At 49.4% G+C, this 23,007-nt stretch overlaps 1 protein-coding gene across 4 annotated transcripts in view; it reads right to left on the reverse strand.

Annotated features, from left to right (window-relative positions):
- Positions 1-9,982: 9,982 nt before the first annotated feature.
- ARHGAP6 (Rho GTPase activating protein 6) overlaps positions 9,983-23,007 on the reverse strand; it is a 453,678-nt gene continuing 440,653 nt past the window's right edge. For all 4 annotated transcript variants that reach the window (XM_045472356.1, XM_045472357.1, XM_045472358.1 and 1 more), the window contains exons 11-13: positions 17,353-17,621; positions 14,146-14,226; positions 9,983-11,980 (exon numbers count right to left, since the gene is read on the reverse strand). In XM_045472356.1, coding sequence (XP_045328312.1) covers positions 11,307-11,980; positions 14,146-14,226; positions 17,353-17,621 — 1,024 coding nt within the window. In that variant the 3' untranslated portion in view covers positions 9,983-11,306. The remainder of the gene's footprint in view (positions 11,981-14,145; positions 14,227-17,352; positions 17,622-23,007) is intronic.

A 23,007-nucleotide genomic window follows, 5' to 3' on the forward strand; every position in this document is an offset into this window, starting at 1 on the left:
GTTACGAGAAAGTGTTGTAACACTGTGCCACGGGCAGGGGCTCCCCCGGTTGACAGACCTACACTGTTTCTCGAGAAAAACCTCATCCGCAGTAAACTGTCCATCGAGGCTGAATGCAGGATCGATGTAGTCCAGCCTTCCACTGCCCCTGGGAGAGGTCATAGCCCACTGGATGTCAGAGTGGTTGTGTGCCTAGATCATACCTGCTCATATCTGGGGGCCAACACTTCTCCGCTCTGACAGGAGATGCATTTGGAACATGAACTCCATTTTGGATGTTCTCTGAGGTTTTAAATTAAGTCTTCTCTCTCCAGTATTCACACTATTCAGAAGCAGAACAAACTCCTCTCATTAGGGCAAGTATTAGTGAACAAGGCGGGGTTGGAACCGGGCTCGTATATCTCCCTGGAATAGTCCCTAGCAATTCCCTGTGTCTAGGGAGCTATGCCCTCTGCGTCATCCCGGGAACACGACAGGCAAAAGGGGCAGCCCCGATCAGCACTCAGTCTTTCAAGGGACAGTCTATAAGTGAAAGGGTGGTAAGTTCTGGATTTCCAATTTAAAGATAGGCTGTGGTAATCTAGGGGGACACGAGTTCACCTAAGTATTTTTGAATATATACTAAATGTATAGTTAACCAATTACTGAGTCACCAATACAGTTAATTGTCTAGCAGAGCTATTCCTTCCTAGCTGAAATGAGATGCAGAATTCATGCCTCACCTCTGCAGTGACTATGGGACTTGTACTGTGGATCATCTGTGTCTTCGTAGGCTTGAGGCCATGTGTGGTGATGAATGCATGTCCCCCAAAAGACATCTGTGCCCCCATGTTGACGGCAGCATTGTTTCCAATAGCCAAGACATGGCAACAACCTAAGTGTCCACCAACAGATGAGTAAAGAAAATACGGTATAGATGGACGACGGACTGTCAGCTTAAAAAAGGAAATCTTGCCGTCTGTGACAACATGGATGGGCCTTGAGGGCATCGTGCTAAGTGAAATAAGAGACAAATGGCATATGATGTCACTTGTATGTGGAATCTGAAAAAACAAAAACGGAGCTCATCGATACAGAGGAATAGATTAGTGGTTGCCGAACATGGGGGGGGGGGGGTGAAATCTGTGAAAGGGCTCAAGAGGTCCAAGTCTGTTATAAACAAAGTCCTAAGGATGCAGTGTAACTGCGGTGATGGATGTTAAGGAGACTTAACTGTGGCGATCATCTCCAAAAGATACGAACACCAATCCTTACAGTGTAGCCCTGAAACTAATGGCGTGTGTCAGTTATACTTCAGTTTCCAAAAAAAAAGCGAGTCTCGAAAGCAGATGGCTGGCTTAGAGTCGCAGCTCAGCCCCTTCACTTGCTGTGCCATCTTAACATCTCTGGGCCCCAGCTTTCTCAGCCTTAAAAAGAATAATAAACCTGTTTGGGCCCGTTTGGCCTGCTGTTACCGAATGCCATTGACCGGGCGACTGAGAAACAACAGAAATTTACCACTCACGCTTTGGGAGGCTGGAGGTCGGAGATCAAGGCACCACAGACTCCGGGCCTGGTGAGGAGAGCTGGCTTCCTGGTTCACAGCAGGCCGTCTTCACGTGGGTCCTCACAGGAAGGGACAAGAGCACAGGCTGGAGTCTCCTTTAGAAGGACCCATCCCCTCACAAGGCTCCACCCTCCTGACCTCAGCGCCCCCCAAAGGCCCCACCTCCTGATACCATCGCGTTGGGAGCGAGACGTCAACACTTGAATCTGGGGTGGGGGCCACAGGCATTCAGAAATCAACAAAGAAAGGGCGGTGTGAGGGAGAAGCGGGGCATCTGAGATACGATGATAGGTAGTCGGCCGCCCGCCGCCCTCCCTCTCCTAAGGAGAATCTGCTGGGGGAACAGCAGGGTCTCCTCCTGATCCGGGTTCATGGGACAAGGCAGGGAGCAGTCTCTGACCTTTTGAAAACTAGAAACGGGGCAGGGGGACATGGTGTACGTAGTATGCAAGTCCCGCTGGAGAAAAATAAAGATTATAACTGGGCTCCTGTGCTCCCTGGTCTAAAATGTAGCTCACCGCATCTCCGGGATCCCAAAGGTATCCCCCCTCCGTGAAAATTTAATCTGTATCCAGACTCAAAACAGATATTACAAGGGCGCCTGGGTGGCTCAGTCGGTTGAGCGTCCGTCTGACTGTGGTTGAGGTCACGATCTCACGGTTCATGAGTTTGAGCCCCACGTCAGGCTCTGCGCGGACAGCCTGAGATTCTCCCTCTCTCTCTGCCCCTGCCCCACTCACACTCTCTCTCAAAAGAAACTAAAAAAACAAAACCAAAAAAACACAAAAACAGATAATACAAGGTTATGTTTTCTGCAAATAAAATTACATAATGTTTCATAATTTCTTAAACCTACAGCATATTCAAGTGATACATATTATTCCTTCCCCCATGACAGACAGAATACACTTACTGCTGTGGCACAGTTACCTTAAGAAAATTCCAGGCCATTTGTATAAGCGGTAAAACATCTACCTCATGCTCCCGTACACTACTCCCTTGGTTTGAAGAGACTCCCTTGGTTTGAAGGTGACAGCGCTTCCTGCCAAGTGTTCAACCTGGCGTCACCTCCCATAGCAAGCATTCCAGTGTTTTTGTGGGATCGTAGCCGCTGCTGGTGCAGACGTTAAAGCTTCTAGGGCGCCTGGGTGGCACCGTCGGTTAAGCGTCCAGCTTCAGCCAGGTCACGATCTCGCGGTCCGTGAGTTCGAGCCCCGCGTCGGGCTCTGGGCTGATGGCTCAGAGCCTGGAGCCTGTTTCCGATTCTGTGTCTCCCTCTCTCTCTGCCCCTCCCCCGTTCATGCTCTGTCTCTCTCTGTCCCAAAAATAAATAAACGTTGAAAAAAAAAAAAAAAAGCTTCTAAGACCAGTTCCTTCTCGGGACGCCTATGTCTACTCGGGGGATGAGGCGTGGACACGTGGGAGCCGTCTTGGATTTATAATTGTTTCCTTAATGCTTTCACACACGCAGGGTCACGTGTGACGGGGGCCACGGAAACAACGACTGAGTGCTACAACGGGGGAACCGTGTGAAGACAGAGACGTCACAACAGGAGCTGAGTGGAGTCCTGAAGGGCAGAATCATCATTTAAACCCTTTGCTTTTCCTTCTACATTTTCGGGTAAGTTCACGCGGCTAGTTCCCGGCCCTTCAATGGCTTGGCACGGAAGATGATCAGGACGTTTTTGGCGGCAAGTACCAGAGGCCTTGCTGGGACTCGTCACCACAGGTGCAAGGCTGAGTGTGCACCTGGTCGATTCCAGCTCCCCGGATGCCGTTCCCTTCATGCTTCATTTCAGCTTCGTCCCGATAGGGCGAACTCCCTTCACCATCCTCCTGAGTGAGTGAATTGTACTGTGTGTAGTTACAGCCCAAGAGAGCTATTTTGAAAAAAGAAAAACAAAATGTGCTGGCTGATCCCTACAGCCCCCCTCTGCTATTAATTGAGAAGTCAGTTTACCAAGAGGCAAACCATAAGAGACTCTTGACTCTGGAGAACAAACTGAGGGCCGCTGGCAGGAGGCGGGGTGGGGGATGGGCTAGCCGGTGATGGGCATGAAGGAGGGCACCTGTTGTGATGAGCACCGGGTGCGGTATGTAAGTGCTGAATCACTAAATCCTGCTCCTGAAGCCGATACTCGCCTCGATGTTAACTAACTTGGATCGAAAGAAAATCTTGGAAGAAAAAAAAGAGCCAGTAACTCAAGCAAAAGAAAAGACAACGCAATATAAACACATAAACCAAGTCTATACATACTAACAAACGGCTAAGAAGGTTTTTGAAGGAGAATCACTAAAAATATTTCCCTGAAACCGGAAGGGGTTGGGAAAACAGTCACACATGATGTACGTTTATGTGTTTCTGGTTACACTATAACAGGTAATCATGTTATGATTTCCAGCTTCACCTAACTTTTAAAAAAACAGACGATTCGATATCAGTCAGGCAAAGTATTGCATTAGAGCAGCAGTCTGGATCTTGCTGCCCATCCCTCCCTCCAGCTCTCTCCCTTTTGTGGCTTCCCAGCTTGATGCTTCTCAAACTTCCCTGCGGATCAGAATAGCCTGGAAGGCTTGTTAAAACAGAGGGAGGGGGGCAGCCCCAGGATTCCTGATTCAGCAAGTCAGGGAGGATTTGCATTCCTAACGGAGCTCCCAGGAGACTGGGCTGCTGGGAGGAGGGGGGGGGGGGGCTGCGATCTCGGCCCCACTTTCCTCCAGGTCCTTAAAATCCTGCACACTGCCACCCGTCCCCGCCCCCGGCTCTGCCTGGCGCCGGCCGAAGTCCCAAGTACGAAAGCGTGTTCAATGTAAATGCCGCTTGGCCAATTTTGCGTGTTTCGGTCTCCTCCTTCAAGCCCACCCGCTCCCCTCTGTCTTGAATGTCGCACAATTTCACCTTTGTTTTGTGTCAATAATGAAAATCTATCCTTTGTTAGGTTTTTTTTTTTTTTTTGAGTTTATTTTGAGAGAGAGAGTGCGAGAGTGAGTGGGGGAGGAGCAGAGAGAGAAGGCGACCACGAGATCATGACCTGAGCCGAAATGAAGAGCCAGAGGCTTGGGGCGCCTGGGTGACTCAGTCGGTTAGGCGTCCGACTTCGGCTCAGGGCATGATCTCTTGGGTCGTGGGTTCGAGCCCCGCGTCGGGCTCTGTGCTGACAGCTCGGAGCCTGGAGCCTGCTTCAGATTCTGTCTCCCTCTCTCTCTGCCCCTCCCCCGCTCGTGCTCACGCTCTCTCTCAAAAGTAAATAAATCATTAAAAAAAACAAAGCCAGATACTTAACCGACTGAGCCACCCAGGTGCCCTGGAAATCTGTCCTTCCTCTGGAAGTTCATCTGCTCACATGACTTCTGTAGGCGATGGTGAGTTAGCAATGAGGTGAAGACAGTGTCCCCAGCGGGCACACAGAAAACCCCTCTTCTACTGCGAGCTGCTCCTGCGTGAATCGTGGTCTCAGAGGGAAAACGCATCATCTGGGTTATCTCTGCTGCTTGAGCTTTGCTCACCATATTCGTTGGCGAGGGCACAGCGAAGCACCACGAACTGAGTGGCTTACACCACAGCAAGGCATTCTCTCGAGTTCTGGAAGCTACAAGTAAGATCAGAGTGCAGAGCCAGGCCCCTGGGGAAAATGGGCTCCAGGCCTCTCTGCCGGCTTCCGGTAGTTCCTTGGCCTGTGGCAGAACCCCAGTCTCCACATGGATGGGGGGCTGTGTCTGCACCCAAATTTCCCCCTTTTATTAGGACACCCAGCCACACTGGGTTTGTGCCCTCACTAATAATGACCTCATCTTACGTCGATCATTTGCAAAGACCCCGTTTGCAAATAAGATCACGTCCACAGGTAATGTGACTTCAAGATCTTTTGGGGGGACACAATTCAACCCCAAACATTCACATTTGCAGAATGCTTACCCAGGGCCCGTCCAGCCTCTCCCTCTGGCGTCTGCACTCTGTCCCTGCTGAAGGGCTCTGCCGTCTTTGCACACTTCGCTCAGCAGCGACATTGCAAACCAGCACTGGCTTGGTCCCTCGCGGATCTTCGCCCTTCTGCCTAGCTCGGATGTGCTCATGGCCGAGGCGGCAACCGCCCCTCCCCAGATGGCTAAGCAGCTGATGGAAATCTCTTGGTGGGAGGTGAGAGGGAGGGCAAGACCACCAGATGCAAAGTGTCCTGTGGCGCATCGGGAAGGAAGAAGGGCCAGGTGGCTCATCTGGCCTCATGCTCCTCTCATGACTGACCTTCCCGAGCACAGTCTGGCCCCAGACTGGTCCTTGATCTTGGAGCCAGCGAAGTAACCGGACTTTAAGGAGGCTCTGAGCACCGACTCGCCCTGTTTGTCTCCTGTAGGAAAAAGCATGTCTCTAATTCCTTTTCTAATGCATTTTACCTTTGTGGAAACCCACTCACAACCCCAGAGCTGGCCCAGAGATGATTTTAAGCTGAACACATTTGAGAAGTTTTATGGTCCTGAAGGAGACGGGAAAATCACTCATACCTGTATAGACTCACATTATCGCAAACTTTCTTTTCTGCTGTCTGCTCTCCTAAAAGCCCATGTGTCTTTCTTACATAAACCTATTTGTTTTTCTCAAAGAAGCCGTCTCTCCCCGCTCCCTTTTCTCTCCTAAGACAGATAAACCTTTAACTTCAACCATTTAAGGGGCCAGCTACTCTTTGGCTGGCTCCCATTATGGGAATGAAATACACCCTTTTCTCCTGTTAAGCTGTCTTTTGATAGTTTAATTCACAGGCCCTGGGTAGAACACTTAAGGGGGTAGGAGGAAATTTTTTTTTTTTTTCCTCCTTCAGTTTCCGAGCAAACGTGGGCATATTATCTATATGGAAACACCGGAAGGTCTGTCCAACTTGTCGCCCAAGAACCACAGAGCACAACTGGATGGCCTGCCACCACATCCTGGCTCTGCCGCCCTGTAGTTGTGTGACCTTGGGCGACTCGTGTGATGTCACTCTGAGTCATCTGTGCCCTCTGCCAACGGAGGACAGCTGTGGTTCCTGTCTACTGCTTGTGGAGGTTAGAGGAGTTAATGAGTGAAACACCTCTGTTCAGGCAGATGTTGTTAATAGATGCTAGTTACAGGACCTGCCCTTCGCAGCAGAGGGTCCCAGGTTGTATCTTCTAAAGCGATCGCACGTGGGACGCCAATTCGCGGCAATTTGTTGACTACTTAGTGTATGGCCGGCCGCTGCTCTAGGTAGTTTCTCGCTTCACCCTCAGAACAGTCCTGAAGGTCGGGTGTTGTTATGCCCCGATGACTCTGAGGTCACCCGGCTAGTGAATGACAAAGCCGGGAGTCAAACCCTGTCCTCTCTGACCCCGAAGCCCACACTTCGAGAGGTCATTGTTTCTCCAATATGAGCAAGCGAGCGCCAAGCCGGGAGCAGGCAAATATACATTTACTTGCCATGCCTACGACTAGATTTTTACCCTTAAGAATAGAAAGATAACACATCCAAGCCACCTGCCCTGCCTGTCCCAGATAGTACCGAGCTGGGCAACGTGTCTTCGTGGAGCATGGCTGGTGAGGACACAGGGTCCCTGTGCTCGCCATGCGCTTCTCCCCGGACTGTCCTGCCGTCTCTTCCAAAGTCTGTTAATTTGGAAAACATACCTCCATCTCTGTGTTTGCGGGGAGGCCCACGGACTTGTGTGTTTGCTCCATCGCATGGTAAATTGCTCGATCACATTTACACGCATACGCTCGGCCAACAATTTATCAAATGCCGACCGTATGTCGGGTCTCTGCCCAGTCCTGAGCACACAGTGCCTGCCTCCGAGGGCAGAGTGGGAATGATCTCGAGATGCAACATACAGCGGTACGGATAAGGCACAGCCACGCTCGTGAAAATGGCCACGTGGGCCAAGTACCTGTGTAAGTTGTGATTCAGCACGTGTGTGCGACGGGAGGCGTCAGGCCAACTTTATAAGGAAATAATAGCCTTTGAGTAGGAAATGCAGGGAAGAGCAGTCGAGACCCTTGGAACAGAAGTGCGTCCTGCGTGTGGGGATGGGGTGTCTCCCGGATGTGGCCAGAGGAGCGGGTAGCGCTGTGGGGAGACACCAGGGGCGGAAGGCGGATCGAGGTTGGACTCTGGAGCGTTTGGATATTATCACCGGGCGTGTGGACTTTGCCTTGGAGGCCAGAGGGGGAGGAGGCCATCGGTGGTTTTAAAGCAGGAACACGCCTGTGACAAGGTGTGGGTTGTAAACTACACCCAGGGCGGTGGCGTGCAGGAACGAAGGAGATGGTGAGGGCAGACGCACAGAAGACACCTGCGAGACAGGCCGTGAGGGTGGGATCCCGGGGAGGCTGGGGGTAAGACGCCCTGGACCAGGGGGTGGCTGGTGGCTAGAGAGAATGTGGCTGCACGTGGCAGGCATGCAGCTGGTCCTTCAGGGCTGGGGAGGCCCCGTGCAACATTCAGTGAAGATGTCAAGCCACTGGGGACTGAGTGGGGTACCATGGCTGCAGATGAGGGTGACCAAACTTAGCAAGAGACAGTTCAATTGAATGTCAGGTAACCAGTGAGTGGCTCTCTAACACAAGTATGTACCGTGTCGTATCTGGGACAAGAAATCTGTGTTCGGTATAATTACATCTCAGACACGGCACGCGAGGTGCCTCTACTAAAACGTGACCATTGAGGCAGGGCCCTGGTTTCTTTTTTTTATCACGAAAGCCGGGATGTCCCCATCAAACTGGGACGAGTCGGTCACTCTAGGCTGAACGGATGTCGCCTGAATTGAATTTCGAGAATCTCCTGACCCTTTTGCAACCTCCGTGGGGTCTTCGGCTGGGGCGGGTGCGCGGGGGGGCCTCACCGGGCCAGGGGTGCGCACCCCAGGGACCACTATCCGCAGTCGCCCGTCTCCGCCACGCCATCTGTCGCCTCGACTGCGCCGAAGACTCTCCACCTTTTTTGGCATTCGCCTTTGGTTTGCATTTTTTCTCTCTCGAACATTTGCTGCCCGTTTAGTCCCGTTTCAAAAATCCGTCCGGCCGAGCCGTGGTCCCGTCTCTCGTCCACCCCCTGCCGTCCGCCTGCCAGAAGCCTGAGCCACAGGCCCGGACTTTGTTCCGGCGGCTCCTTACGTTTAATCCCAATGCTGTCCCCCTGCCAAGCAGGTGTGTAGTGAAACGCGCATGAGAAAAGAAGCAAGCCGGGCTTATCTAGATGTTTCCTCAACTTGTGCAAATTCCACTGGTGGGAGAGGTTTGGGTTTTCTGTGACAAACCACAACGCGCGTACGTTAACAGCCACTTAGATGGATCAAGAGAAATTCGCGTTCGGCCATTTCTGCCATCATCTTTCTGGCCCTGTTGCCAGAGACACACAAGCAGTGCTCGTGTTCACAGACGCAGAGACACCTGTGACATCGCTTCTTTGCTCCAACTTGAAAGCGTCTGAGCTCTATTTGTTTCTTGTCAGGCGTTCTGTCATTTACAAGGTGTTACAAATTACTTCAATTTCCACTCCGGTCCTTGGGTCCCGTGTGTGTATTTTAAAACAACTTATTTTCAATGTGATAAGGGTATCTAAAAACCCAGCTTTCACTCGCTATGCTAAAGATACGGCCACTGGGCTTAAATCACACAAAGAGAGAGGGAGAGTGAATATTGTTTCTCTCTCTCTCTCTCTTTCACACACACACACACACACACACACACACACACACACTCAGTTTGATTATTTAAAATACATGCTGAGCCCTGTTTCCTGGAACAGCTATTCTAGATCTGACTATCAACAGATGGAGAGACTTTTCATTACCCTTTGTGTCACAGACGTCCACCGCAGAGCCATTTGGTCTGGAAGCTTTAAAACATAAAACTCTTTGGGCAAGAGCCTGGCGGGCAGAGGGCCCGATGCACGAGGCAGTTCAGTCCAGAATGGAGGGAAACAACTGGCCAGGTCACAGTCACGCTCAAAGCCTGGAAAACACGGGGTCAGTAGGAGGAGAGGGGGTGGCACGGAAAAGCAACTTGCCATCCACAATCAAGTAGCGTTTGCTCGGAGCCTCGTTCACAACTTTCCGCTGCGTGGGGGCACCCGGGAAGATCCGGATACTGGCGGCCAAATCCTTCCTGAGTCCCAGCCGGCCGCTGAAACGAATGAAGCATCTAAGGCCCTTAGGACGGATGTACCTTACAGGGATTGTGTTGGCAACACCTGTCCAGCAGGCGGAAACCCGGCCTGTGGCTAAACACAGCCTCCACTCGAAAGAAATGATTGTTGTAAACTTCTAAGTGTGTCAGTGTTCCCAAACCGTCTGATAATTTTTTACCAGCTCTTTAGCTGCATATGTATAGTAGCGCTGCTGTCTATTGCACTTGGACTTGTGGATAGTGAAGGGTAGGTCTGGAATGGCGGGTGAGTTCATTCATCAGATTTAATGCCAGGGAACAAAGTCTCTGTTTAACTTTTTATTCATCATGGCACAAGATAGAACATGAAGAAACACCACGGAAAATTTCATTGCCAACATGAAGATTAAGAGTAGCATGTTCCATAAAAAAAAAAAAAAATCCTTTTCTATAATACACATTCCCTTATGAAGTGAAAAAAAAAAAATCTCAGAAAATACTGAAGCGAATCGCCACCTGCTGGTCAAAAATGGTTTTGCGGTTGAAAAACTTCAAACTGAAGTGTGGCAGGAGCATTTTACAATACACACAAAATTCCTGAAGGAAACATTTCCTCAGCCTTTGGCACGACGTCAATACAAAGCTGTAGTTTTTTTTTTTCCCCCAAACATGATTTACTTTACAAAGCACTGCGTATAATTTGGTTAATACTGATTATGGGGCAGAAGGAAAAACTGCGTTCTGTAATTTGAATACTCCATTTGGATTCTTAAACACTTTATAGTTGGATTCCAGTTTGTAGTTTTGAAAAATACATAAAAATTATACATTATAAATATATATTATATATGGTCTATATAAAACTGAATTTGATCTAAACTGGGAAGGACAACTTAATTATTCTTTCTTTGTTAGGCACGGCCTTTCTCTTGTTTGATTAACTGAAACCTTTCTAAACAGATTCTAAAAATATATTCCATAATGTATCAAATTTAATATTCTCCTTAAAACATACTCAATATGAAAAAGCATTCGGTGACTACATTTTTTTCGTATCTCACTACTATATAAAAATATGGCTTGGCATATTCTGTTTTGTTTTGCTGTGTTAGCGTTTTTTCTTAGGCATTGAAGGAAGGGCTATCCCCAGTTAAAAAGCTATGGCAAAAGCACAGAAACCTGCTTGTGCATATTCTAGAACATTCTATGGAATCTCATTCCTTAGTATGCGTGAAGTGATTTAAAAAAAAAAATGGTTCCTTCTGTTTCTGTGAATATATCATATATGATTATCATACATAATCTGTTACAGAATATACAACAGTCAGAACGGAAGTCACATAAATACAATTAAGCGATATCAAAGCAAGAGTTTTATCTTATACAGAGCCAAAGTGAGTAGTTTTTCGATTGGATATCGCCATCCGGTTTTGTTTTTGTTTTCTCCTAAGGCTGGCTATGCAATAGAACTTTATTATCAAGGGCAAGGGTAGTGCTCTATATCTTTGAGTGAACTCGGTTTCTCCTGTGTTATTTTTTTAAAGTGTAAAAGAAGAAAAATAAGAAGTGTCCAATTGTCCCACACCACCTTTTTTCCCTACTGAGTGAAAGAAGGCTGTTTGGGACGTGGGGGCGCGAACTCGGGTGGGCTCAGACCAGCGTTTCCGGGAGGGCGTCGGGGTTGTCGGTGGACAAGAGCTCCCAGATTTGCCACCGCTCTCTCTGCCAGTCGAGCCAGTCGGGGTCGCCCAAAGTCTTGCTGTTCTGATCGCCGGCGGGACCGGAGTAGGCAGTGCTCGGGTTTTGCTCAGTGGCCCGAGGCTCTTCCGAAGCTGTTCTGGAACCTTCTTCGGGCCTCTGAGGCCTCCACAGCAGTGACTCGGCAGGCTGGCGGGCTGACGCCAAAGCTTGCTTCCCTGGACCAGGATAAGGAGGAGGAGGCCTCTTGTCACGCTTCTCGCCCTCTCGAGGTCTCTGGTGCCAGGGCTTGGCTCTGCTCTGCGGCCAGGCGGTGCCTGGCTCGCTCTGGGTGAGGTCTTCGGCACTGCCCAGAGTCAAATACCGCCCTGCCTTGGGCATGGCCTGCTCGGGTCTCCTGCCGCCGCCCTGGATGTGGGGCGTGCTGCAGACCCGCGACACGGGAGGGCAGGCCGTGCACTCCACCACGGTGGCCGTGGTCCGAGTCCTCCGAATGACCTGCCGGCCACGTTCCAGTTCTGTGGGGCTCCCGTGCCACTGAGGCCAGTTCGGGGACAGGTTCCCCTGAGAAAGGGAACATGGCCCCGGTCGCAGGGAGCTACTTTCAAAAATGTCTCCATAGGAACCTGGAGGCCAGAGAGAGGGGCAAGAGAGGGAATTAGTTTGCAGAATCCCCGTTGGGAGGTCCCGTCATTTCCTTCCCACTGGCAGCTTCAAAACCGAAAAAGCCCAGTTGGCTCTTAGCTGCCGCTGCCTCAAGTTAAAATATTTCCCAGTAAAAGAAATGACACGTGACGTTTTGGTCACCGGCACAGTGCCCGTCGCAGCTCCAAAGACAGACGTTAGCTGTCAAACTAGATAGTCCTGGCCACTGATTTATTTCAGGAAAGGCCCCTTCCACGTGGCTATGAAAACTTTTCCGAGCGTGGAAGGTAAAGGAAGCGTTCTCTTCTTGTTCGGGGCAATTTGCAGTCCTGGGGAGACACAAATTCGAATGCATTCGTGTCTCTACGACGTCAGTAAAAGCCATTGGAATAAATGAACTGAATCTAAACCGGCCCCGTGGGAAGGACTGGTTGACATTTCCCAGCCTGCCTTGCATTTAGGAGGGCCACATAACTGAGAGGCCTGGCCAGCCAGGGTGCAGAGATGTGACGTCAGCCATTTCTAGGCCTGGTCCAATAAAAACACACACGCCTGTGAGTCTTCTGGGCTCACCCCTTCCGCCCACTACTAGGCTGGGATGGAGACACCCCCGGGGAGCCACCCCCGGGGAGCTCGGGCTGGATGGGGTCCGAGCCCCTGAATGGCTGTGTGGACCCCGCTCCTCCTCGCCCTGCACGATCCACACTGTGACATGATGTGAGGGAGAGATCAACCTGTGACAGGTTAAGGCTCGAGGAAACTGAAGGGAGGGCAAAAGACTGCATTTCGCGAACAAACGGGTTCTTGGCGCCTAGGTCCCCAGACCGCCATTGCCCCGTTCTCTCATTTACTAAAAAGTAGGTGGGGAAAGAGAAGACGATCACTGGGGCAAGAGACAGCAGCGTTTACGCAGGGACTGATCAGAGTTGAAATAGCACGGGGAAATGGAGCGGAACATCTGGGACTAGTTTATCCTTGAGGCAAAGGGTAGTAAAGCACCTCATAGGATACAACGGGATGTAGTTAAAGGACCCGTTCGAAATTCAGCTGGATCAGATGCCACTAAATTAAAGATACACTATAGACACACTCACATGTACACACACACACACACACACACACGTATTTGGAACAAAAAACCAAAACAGTTTACACACTTCATGCTGTGTATTAACATACGTTCCACATGGATGAAAGAATTAAGGGCTAAAATAATGAAATACTATGAAAGAGAAAAGCATATAAATGATTAATGCTTAAGTAAAGATCAGTTTGGTGGAAGAATTCACAAAAACAAAGAGCCATAGACTAGGTTATGGAAAACGTAACAATTCCAGATATGCAAAGGGGGACAAAACAACTGTGGTTTCGAATGAGCAAAAATGCAAACTAGTGACTGCACCTCTGGATGTTTGGGAAGGTTCTTAATTTTGACTCGCTGCCCTATTCTGGATTTAGGACTTGCTTTCCCAAATTCTGTGAGTCTGTTCTTCATTGAAAATACAGAACAAAACGCGCAAGAAAGAAGTTCCTGACAGCATCACTTATTACAACGATAACCAAAAAATGGGTTGTAAACCAGGCGTATGCAGTCTGGAACGCTACGTGGCCCTTCACAATAATAATGGCAAATAACTGGAAAATGGAAGTGAAACAGATAATATAAAGTTGCGCAGACAGAATGATTGTAACTATGTTTAAAAACTCTTGCAAAGGGGGTGCCTGGGTGGCTGAGTCCGTTGAGCGTCGGACTTCAGCTCAGGCCATGATCTCACAGCTTGTGAGCTCGAGCCCCGTGTCGGGCTCTGTGCCGACAGCTGAGGACCTGGAGCCCGCTTCGGATTCTGTGTCTCCCTCTCTCTCTGCCCTTCCCCCATTCACGCTCTGTCTCTCTGTGTCTCTCAAAAAGGAATAAACCCTAAAAAAATAATAAAAAACTCTTGCAAAGGAAATGAAATGAAATATAGTCAAAGGTTGACATACCTTGGCAGAAAGGCTAAGTATAGCTTTATATGGTTTTCCCCCTATTTTCAGCATTTTCCAGATAACATCTGACAAGTACTTAATATGATAGTAGGAAAAAAAGTAAAGAAACTTAATTTAGAAAGCAAGTACAATAAACAGCCTTTAAAAGATAGTATGTCACCTGTCATTCCCGGGTCTTTGGATCCACTTTTTAATGTTGAATGCCAAGTTCCCCAGATATTGAAAGGCTCCTCTGCCATATCTAGGAAAAAGTGTAAAGAGAAAGATATGTGACTCACGATGGAAATCGACGAGCAAAAAGTCAATCAACAAACATTTTTGTAACATGGTATCACATTCAAGATCGTGCCGGATACAAGACAGAACAAGGTGCGTACCTGCCTTTCAGGAGGCTTAGTCCGTTGGGGATTTACAAAAAGGCTTTCTATATAACGGTCGTGGTACACAGAATAAGGGCCCCCAAAGATGTCTGTGTCATGATCCTCAGAACCTGTAAAGATGTCATACGCCAAAGGGACTGCAGGTGTGATTAAATTATCAGTCTTTTTTTTTTTTTTTAATTTTTTTTTTCAACGTTTATTTATTTTTGGGACAGAGAGAGACAGAGCATGGACGGGGGAGGGGCAGAGAGAGAGGGAGACACAGAATCGGAAACAGGCTCCAGGCTCTGAGCCATCAGCCCAGAGCCCGACGCGGGGCTCGAACTCACGGACCGTGAGATCGTGACCTGGCTGAAGTCGGACGCTTAACCGACTGCGCCACCCAGGCGCCCCTAAATTATCAGTCTTGAGACGAGACGATGATCTGGATTAGCTGGACGGGTAGACCCGATGCGATCACAAGGGTCCTTATGAGGGGGAGGCAGAAAAGGTGCTATATTGTTGGAGGAAGGGCCACGAGCCAGAGAACACAGGTGGCCTCTCGGAGCCTGGAGCCCCCAGGAGTAACACAGCCCTGAGGACCCCTTTGGATCGGTGAAGTCCAGAAGTGTGAGATAATACACGTGTGTGTCGTTTTCAACCACTAACCTGTCATTTGCTAGAGCAGCGATGGGGAGTGAATACAATGGTGACGGATGACAACAGCTCTGACGGCAGTTACTGAGACAGAGGAACGTAAAATAGTCACCGTCCCTCTGCTGGTACTACCCTCCGCCATACCCCGCTGCTGACATCAACAGGTTCACCCCTGCCTGTGTTCATTCACGAGCTGGCAGAGGAAGGCGCCGTATGGGGCGTTCTCTCCATCTCAGAGTCCCCGCTACGACCCTGTGATGTGATCCTAACGAGTGTTTCTTTTCTTTTTTTAATATGAAATTTATCGTGAAATTGGTTTCCATACGACACCCAGTGCTCGTCCCAACAGGTGCCCCATAATGAGGATTTCTTGAAGCAAGTGTCTACCGGGCGCTTCCCTGGGGCAGCCGTTCGGATGCCTTGTGACCTTGTCGAGCGCTCACTGCGCGCCAGGTTGTGTGTTGAGGACTTTACGTGGGCGAGCGAATGGAACGCTCAGAGTTACTGCTGGACACCAACACGACTTGTTTCTAATTCCCTCGGGGTGGGGTTGTTTGCGGGGAGACAGTTACAGAGTGGACAGGATTGCTTAGCGCCCGCACCAGTGACACCGGGGGCCGAATCCTTCTCTGCGGGGAGCGGTCCTGCATGCCGCGGGATGTTCAGCCCTGGGCTCTACAGTCTGGACCCCAGTAGCAACCCCTCCCAAGTCGTGATAACCCCAAATGCCTACAGACATCGTCACCTGTCCCCCGGTGCGCAAAATTGAGGACCACAGTGCCAGAGTTTGCCAAGATAGCCAACAGACAGAAAGAACTAGTGAGTGCCTCAGTCTACCTGCTAACAAATCAGAGCTTTCCTAGTGGGAAGTTGTCGAATAACATCTCTCTGAATCTGTATTTAGAAACCCGAATATGCCGGGCCTCTTACAATGGCCAGATTCTCTTCAGAGCACGTTCCTGTGTTGTTGTTGCAGAGAACGTTACCTATAGAAAATCTGTCACTAATTTAAAAGAGCAAATATTAGAGATCATTTATATACGTCAGAAAGGGAATAGTAAATCTATGATGCATCGATATCATGGCCATGAAGAATGTGAGCAAAATGGAAAATGCTAAATGATATGATTTTAAGTGAGATACGCTTAATTCAAAAGGAGCTATACTTTGGAAAACAAAGCTGTAAAGTTAGGTATACATCTGGACAAGGACTATGAAAACTAAAGTTTTACATTTAAAAAATAAATTTTATGCTTGAAGGGAACATGGGTTACTGTTTTCTTTTTTTTTTTTTAATTTTTATAATGTTTATTTATTTTTGAAGGAGAGAGAGACAGAGTGTGAGCAGGAGAGGGGCAGAGAGAGAGAGAGAGGGGGACACAGAATCCGAAGCGGGCTCCAGGCTCCGAGCTGTCAGCACAGAGCCCGACACGGGGCTCAAACCCACGAACCATGAGATCATGACCTGAGCCCAAGTCGGACGCTTCACCGACTGAGCCACCGGGCGCCCCAGGTTACTGTTTTCATTACGAATTTTCTCAATTATTTTTTGACATGATTATTTATAAAATAAAAATAAACATACTATGCTTTAAACACACACACACACACACAACAAACAAACAAACAAACAAACAAAGCCCTTTCAGGGTGTTTCTGTGGATTAAATTATAAATGTAGGATAAAATGTGTCTTCCATTTATTACTCAGAGTGTCCTGCTGAGCCCTGGCACTGAGGGCTTACTCTGTGGAGGAAAAGAACAGAAGCAAACATTCGGTGGTCAAATAAATTTGGGAAAAACTGTAAACCACACTCTCTTTTCCACTTTAAAGAGTTTGAGAAATTGTACAATAGAGAAACCATTAGCTCGGTTAGCCCAGCATTCCCCAAACATATTTGACCATGGAACCCTTATTTTGCCAAACAAATCTTCCTCTCCCACGGAGACCTCTTTGGCACACGACGTCTCCTTATATAGTGGGTTCAGCTTCCTCTCTTTGTAAAGGTAACAGCAATAGTCAGGTGACATCTTAGACATGCAAACATGCTCCCAAACTCAGTGGCGAGGACACATCAAGTCCCTCAGATGCTCGGGGGGAACAATCAGTGGGAGTATCGGGGGCTCTCTGGGCATGAGACTGCTTGCCACATGCCGGGGTCTGCAGGGACCCTCCCAGACCAGGACTGGGCCCTCCATCCCCTCCTCTTCCCAGAGCCGGAACTCGGCCAATCCCACAGAAGTACAGGAACATGAAACAAGGAAGGGATGAAGAGAAGGTCCAAGCGCCCACGCCATGCCACGTGCCATCAGGGTCACCGATCTGGCCGGCGCCGGCCGGGTTCCAGTTACCTTTGCCAAGCCTTGGTCCAGGAGAACTCTCCCTTGATTTCGACGATGGCAAGTGGCTCACCAGCACGTACTGCTCCGGCCCTTTGTAAAGCTTCTCTGAGCCCCCCGGGGCCGCGTCCTCTTGCATAGCCAGCAAGGAGCGCTCGGACAGCACTGGGGAGTTGTTGTCATAAGGGGAGAGGTCTCCGCTGGAGGCCTTGTTGGAGTCGGTGGATGAGTGCCTTCCTCCCACAGAAAATGAAACTTCCGACCTCAGCATGTCAGGGCTTCTGGTGCAAGGAGACAATAGCAAGCGCGTGAGTGTGTTAACGCTTAGTGACCAGATTCAAAAGATACGACCGTGACACAAACGACAGGAGGAGAACGCATGGATGGGCACAGGGGCCGAAACCAAAAGACAATTCGGAGCAAACACTTGTACAGCGATAATGTGAAAGCGTTTCCACGACACGGCCAGCAGAGGGCAGTGAAACCCAACAGTCGTTACAGGAACTGTCCGGGCCGGGGAGGCGGGGACGATGAAACAGACATGGACCCCTGTATTCTCCAGGGGGCATCGCTCAAATGCCTGCTGCATTAATCTCGCTGCCACTGGAAAATCAAAGTCTGATGCTCACTCTCCGTTAAGTAAGGAAAAACTGGCAGAGAACTCTGTGACGTTCCTTAATATCCTGAATCGAATATAATTCACATAAAACGATGAAACTTTTTACGTGAAGTTCACGATGGCTTTATGGACAACGTTTCTTCCCCCACCCGAACGCTCAGTGTGAGTAAATCCATCTTTCCTGTGACAGTGACGACAACGACGACGACGATGATGCTTCTGGTGGGAAGAATAGATTCACGTATGAAGAGGCGAAACACACGACAAATACATGACCGCCACTACAGTTCATGGGATTTTAACACTCCGAAAATGAGTCTACAAGGCACGAGTGCTTTTACAAATGGATGCAAAACATGCTAATCAGCATATCCATGATGTCTTATCGGTGCATAAGTTGTCACAGCAACAGAAATAACAGCGAACGTGTGAGAGGGGCAGGAAAATGAGACCGTCAAGAACATGAAGAGAGTGTTGGAAGGCTTACCTGGGAGCATCTGTATTTTCTACCTTCCTCAAAACAGTGGCCCTGACATCTTGAAGGGAAATGACGACAGATTAAAAGTTCCAGAACCCACTTCTGTCGCCCCCCTCAACCCCACTTTGCTCCTCTTTAACTAGTCTTTGCTTTCTTCTGGTTTAATTTTGCAAAACAAATCCTTTGGGATCTTAAAGAAGGTAAACACACGCCCGAGCAATCTTTTCCTAACTAAAGGGCTGTGTGCCCGCAGGACGGAGGACGTGCCCTCACAGGGGGATCTAGCTCAGTCTCGGGTTTCCAGCCGGGGTTAGCGTCCAGGAGAAAAGCATCTCCGTATCTGTGACGTGCCTCGCCTGTCACTGACATGGCCAGGAGCTCGAGCACTTTTTGCTGAGGAAGTTTCTTATCCACATGGAATAAATCAGTCCTTTCCTTGCCTCCTCTTTAAACCGATGATAGATAATCTTATGGGAAAGAGCCAGAGGACAACCATGAGGATGATTTTCCAGAAACGTGAGGCCTCCCGTGAAATGAAGGAAAAATAAAAGAAACTTATTTTATTTCTGCTGGAAATGGGGGGGCGGGGCAACTATTTAACCTCCATATCTAATGGGGCGGAATTCTCCCAAATTCTAGCAGGGGAAAAACAAAGCAAAACAAATGGACACTGCTGTGTCATCACGAATTTGACTCCGGCTGAGGAAACTTTACTATGAAAATGAGAAAAACTGAATGGGTTGAACATGGAGCTGAGCTTACAATCGGGGTTCTGACCAGGGCTAGAAATTAGAGTACGGGGCCAATTTCCGTGGTTTTCCCTGTTTAGTTGACAGCTTCCCCCGTCGTTAATGAAAATGTCTTAGGTCTCCTCGGCAAGAATAAGTCAGCGAGGACTAAAGCCTGATCTTGTGGGATGTTTGAAGAGAGCCCAGTGCATTCATTAGCCCAAACGCAATAACCATCAGGGCCACGAATGCTTTTTTGCCCCCTCACGTTGGGAGGAAAATGTTGGAACGGTGGCATTTTAGCTCATGGGGATCCCAACTATTCTGCCTCGCGTCTTGCTCATCTGTCTTAAAACACATAGAGAAGAGAATACATTCAGCCAAATATGATAAGCTGCGGATCCAGCCAACGGTTGTGTGCATAAAGAAAGGTGCCCTACGGGGGCGCCTGGGGGTGGCTCAGGTCGTGATCTCACGGTACGTGAGTTCGGGACCCGCATCGGGCTCTGTGCGGACAGCTCAGAGCCTGGAGCCTGCTGTGGATTCTGTGTCTCCCTCTCTCTCTGCGCCTCCCCCAAGTGCGCGCGCTCTCTCTCTCTCTCTCTCTCTCTGCCTCTCAAAAATAAAGAAAAATAATTAAAAAAAAAAAAAAGAAAGAAAGAAAGAAAGGTGCCCGACGGAAGAAACGTAGCGGGTCTCAGCACTAGGAACACTTCGGTTTCCGCCCAGCGAGGAGGTTACTTTGGCCCTATGGAAGCATGCATCAAGTTGCCGTCCCGAGGCCTGTGGTCACCTCTGTGTGTCCCCACGCCGGCCTCGTCTTACCTTATGGCTCTTCCCACCGTTTTCCTCTCCCTAGCCTCTCAAATTACTCACTACAACGTTGTTCCACTTGCATAGTTTTGCAAGCTGCTGCAGTAAGCTCTTTGGGGACCGTACAGACAGGGAAATCACACTCACATTAATTATTGGGTGTACGGAAAAGGCTTCATGAGAACATTTCGTTTGCTTAACCGAAACAGAATAAAACAGAGAACAGTGGTAACAATAACAAAAATAACCGAGCTGCCACACCGTTTCCTTTCCATTTTCATGGCTGTGATTGGAGCTGATGGAGGAGAGGTGAGAGAGGAGGAGGTGGAGGGCCACTGACCACTTCCTCTGTTCTTTGGCGAACATCACCCGGGAACTTGTTGGAAATGCGAGTTCTCGAGCCTCGCTCTGGACCTACTGTCTGGACTGGCTATAACATGGGAGGCCCCCGGTGAAAAAAAAAATTAAGAATTTGCAGGTGGCGATAGCAGATCATCGAGCCAAGTGTGGGCCTCTTCTCAATGGAGGCCCTGTGCAGCTGCACAGGTTGCAGACTGTGAACTGGCTTTGCCTATTGAAAGGGCATCTGGGAGTGGGGCTAGCAAACTGTGTTTTAAAAAGCCCTCCAGGTATCTGTGACGCAGGGGCAAGTCTGAGAACCTTGAGGCCAAACTACCTTCCCTCCCTCATCCATAGATAGGACAGTGGGCTAAGGATCTGTTGGGTCAAATCAGGAAGGACAGCACAGAGAGTGGCCCAGACGTCAGCACTGGTTGGCCGAGGGGGTTAATGTGGCGGTCCCGACCTGGAGGTGGCTGGGGCCACAGCTGAATAAAGGGGGGGTGTGCCCATCCTAGCCACTCGTCAACGGCATCCAGATAACCCAATGCGTTTGGGTTGCGGATCAGAATCGGTAAGGTGAGAGGGAGCGGGAGAAGCCAACCTGCCTTTCTCTGCTCTTCTGGTTCATTCTCCTAAGTCAAGCCACCAAAGTGACTACAGCCGGGGCCCCAATCAGGGGAGAAACTGAAGGAGGCGGCCAAAGCTAAACCCTGCAGGTAGAGACGCAAGCACGTCTCACAGTGGACACAGGCTGTGAACCTGAGGGTGGCTGGACTCACGGCCAGGGACGCGAGCAGAAACGCACTCGTGCAAAGCGACCCCTTTGTAAAAGTGGGTGCTCACACAGGGTTCCCCGGGTGACGGGCAGGGCACTAATCTCCTGCCAACGACTCTCCTAGAGGAAACGAGGAGGTCACACGTCTCTCTAGCAGTCGAGGCAGTAGGGCTTGAGACCCTTCTAAAATGTATTTGAGAAACGGTATCCAGCATTATTAAACCACCAATAGTCAAATGCTGTGTTTACGCTTGGGGTCAATGGCCCTCTTAAGTGTTTAAGGCGGTTTCCACCCATCACTTCGTTTTCTCAGCAGAGGTCAGTAAGGCGGTGGCCAAATGTGCCCAACAACCCACGTGCGAGGAGTGCCTTTGCACGTGGGAGTCCGCCAGTTGGTAAACGAAACGAAACCATTTTATTCGCTTCTCAGGACTCCCACGTCCCGCACGGGCAGTGCAGAGGCTAAAAGAAACTTTGGTGTCATCCCATTGCTTTATCATCGAATCTACCTGGAAACAAATCCGGAACCCCCACCGCCATCGCCTTTGCTAACATTTGCCTCTAAGATGATTCAGGTCTATGGAGACAATTTTTTTAAGTTCAGTGCTGCAAGTGAAGGCAATTAAATTTTTGTATTTGTTTAAGTAAAATATTTCACCAGCGGTTCGCTAAGATGAGCGAATGGTTTCAAAGCGCGTAGCGGGCCCTCTGTGTCTTGGAATTGAGCGGACAGGTTGCCCGTCGACACGGGTTTGCCTCCACGAGACCTGAACGCACAGCGGGCACGGCCGGTCTCAGCTAACCAAATACGCACGAGATAGATATGGAGAGTGAAGCGCTTTCTCACCCTTAGCTGGTCCCTCCAGGTCAGGGTGTTAACACGCCGCTGGCAGGGGACTGTGGGCAGGCCTGCACTGCAGCTGGAGGCACAGAACTCGTTCTGCGGATAAATGGAAAACTCTGGTTCAATCACCGGATGTGGCAGCCCAGCCCCCTGCTGAGCTGCTCCCCAGCGAGAAACATCCTCGGAGATTTCAAGCACGCGTCGGCTTCTTCCTTGGCTTCGTCGCTCAACTGATAAAGCTCAGTCTGCTGGGACTCAGAGCACATACCCATCTCACACACTATTAATCGCACGGGGACATTCGAACTTACCCAGGGCTCGGGTGAAATTTCTCCCCTCATTTTTAGCTCTTGCTAACTCCCTCCTGATAGCCATGGCACACGAAGGCATTTATGACAGGCGCAGAGAAAACAACGCTGACTCCCGTCCCTTTTTGTACAGTGTGCCTCATAAGACATCTTCCAGTTAGTATTCTGCAAGTTTATAAAAGAAGTTGCGAATCATCGTAAAGGCGTTCGGAGAAAGAGGTGATGCGATCGATTCTCCCTTCGTTTTGAATTGGCTTTCCGTAGAAGGCACGTTCACGCTTTTTGGAATTTTTCATTCTGGAATTTCCTATTCCACATGCATTTCTCCTGAAGTTGTCTGGCTGAAAAGGCTTTCTTTTTTTCTATTTTTTTTTTAATGTTTATTTAGTTTTGAGAGACAGAGAAACAGAACCTGAGTGGGGGAGGAGCAGAGAGAGAGGGAGACACAGAATCTGAAGCAGGCTCCAGGCCCGACGCGGGGCTCGAACTCATGAACTGTGAGATCATGACCTGAGCCGAAGTCGGATGCTTAACCAACTGAGCCACCCAGGCGCCCCTGAATGGTTTTCTTGAACAGAGTGTGCATGGGGGGGGGGGGGGCGGGGGCGGGTTAATGCTTCATTCATTTCCAAGGAGCTGGAACAGAATGACAGCTGAGGCCACACTACGGCCAGTCAGTAGGGTTCATTGCTATTATACTATACTGAGAAAGTCTGATTTCTCGTCTCTCAGAATTTCCTGAGAACTTTTTGACCTTACA

This window comes from Leopardus geoffroyi, chromosome X (assembly GCF_018350155.1).
Source record: "Leopardus geoffroyi isolate Oge1 chromosome X, O.geoffroyi_Oge1_pat1.0, whole genome shotgun sequence".
NCBI lineage: Eukaryota > Metazoa > Chordata > Mammalia > Carnivora > Felidae > Leopardus > Leopardus geoffroyi.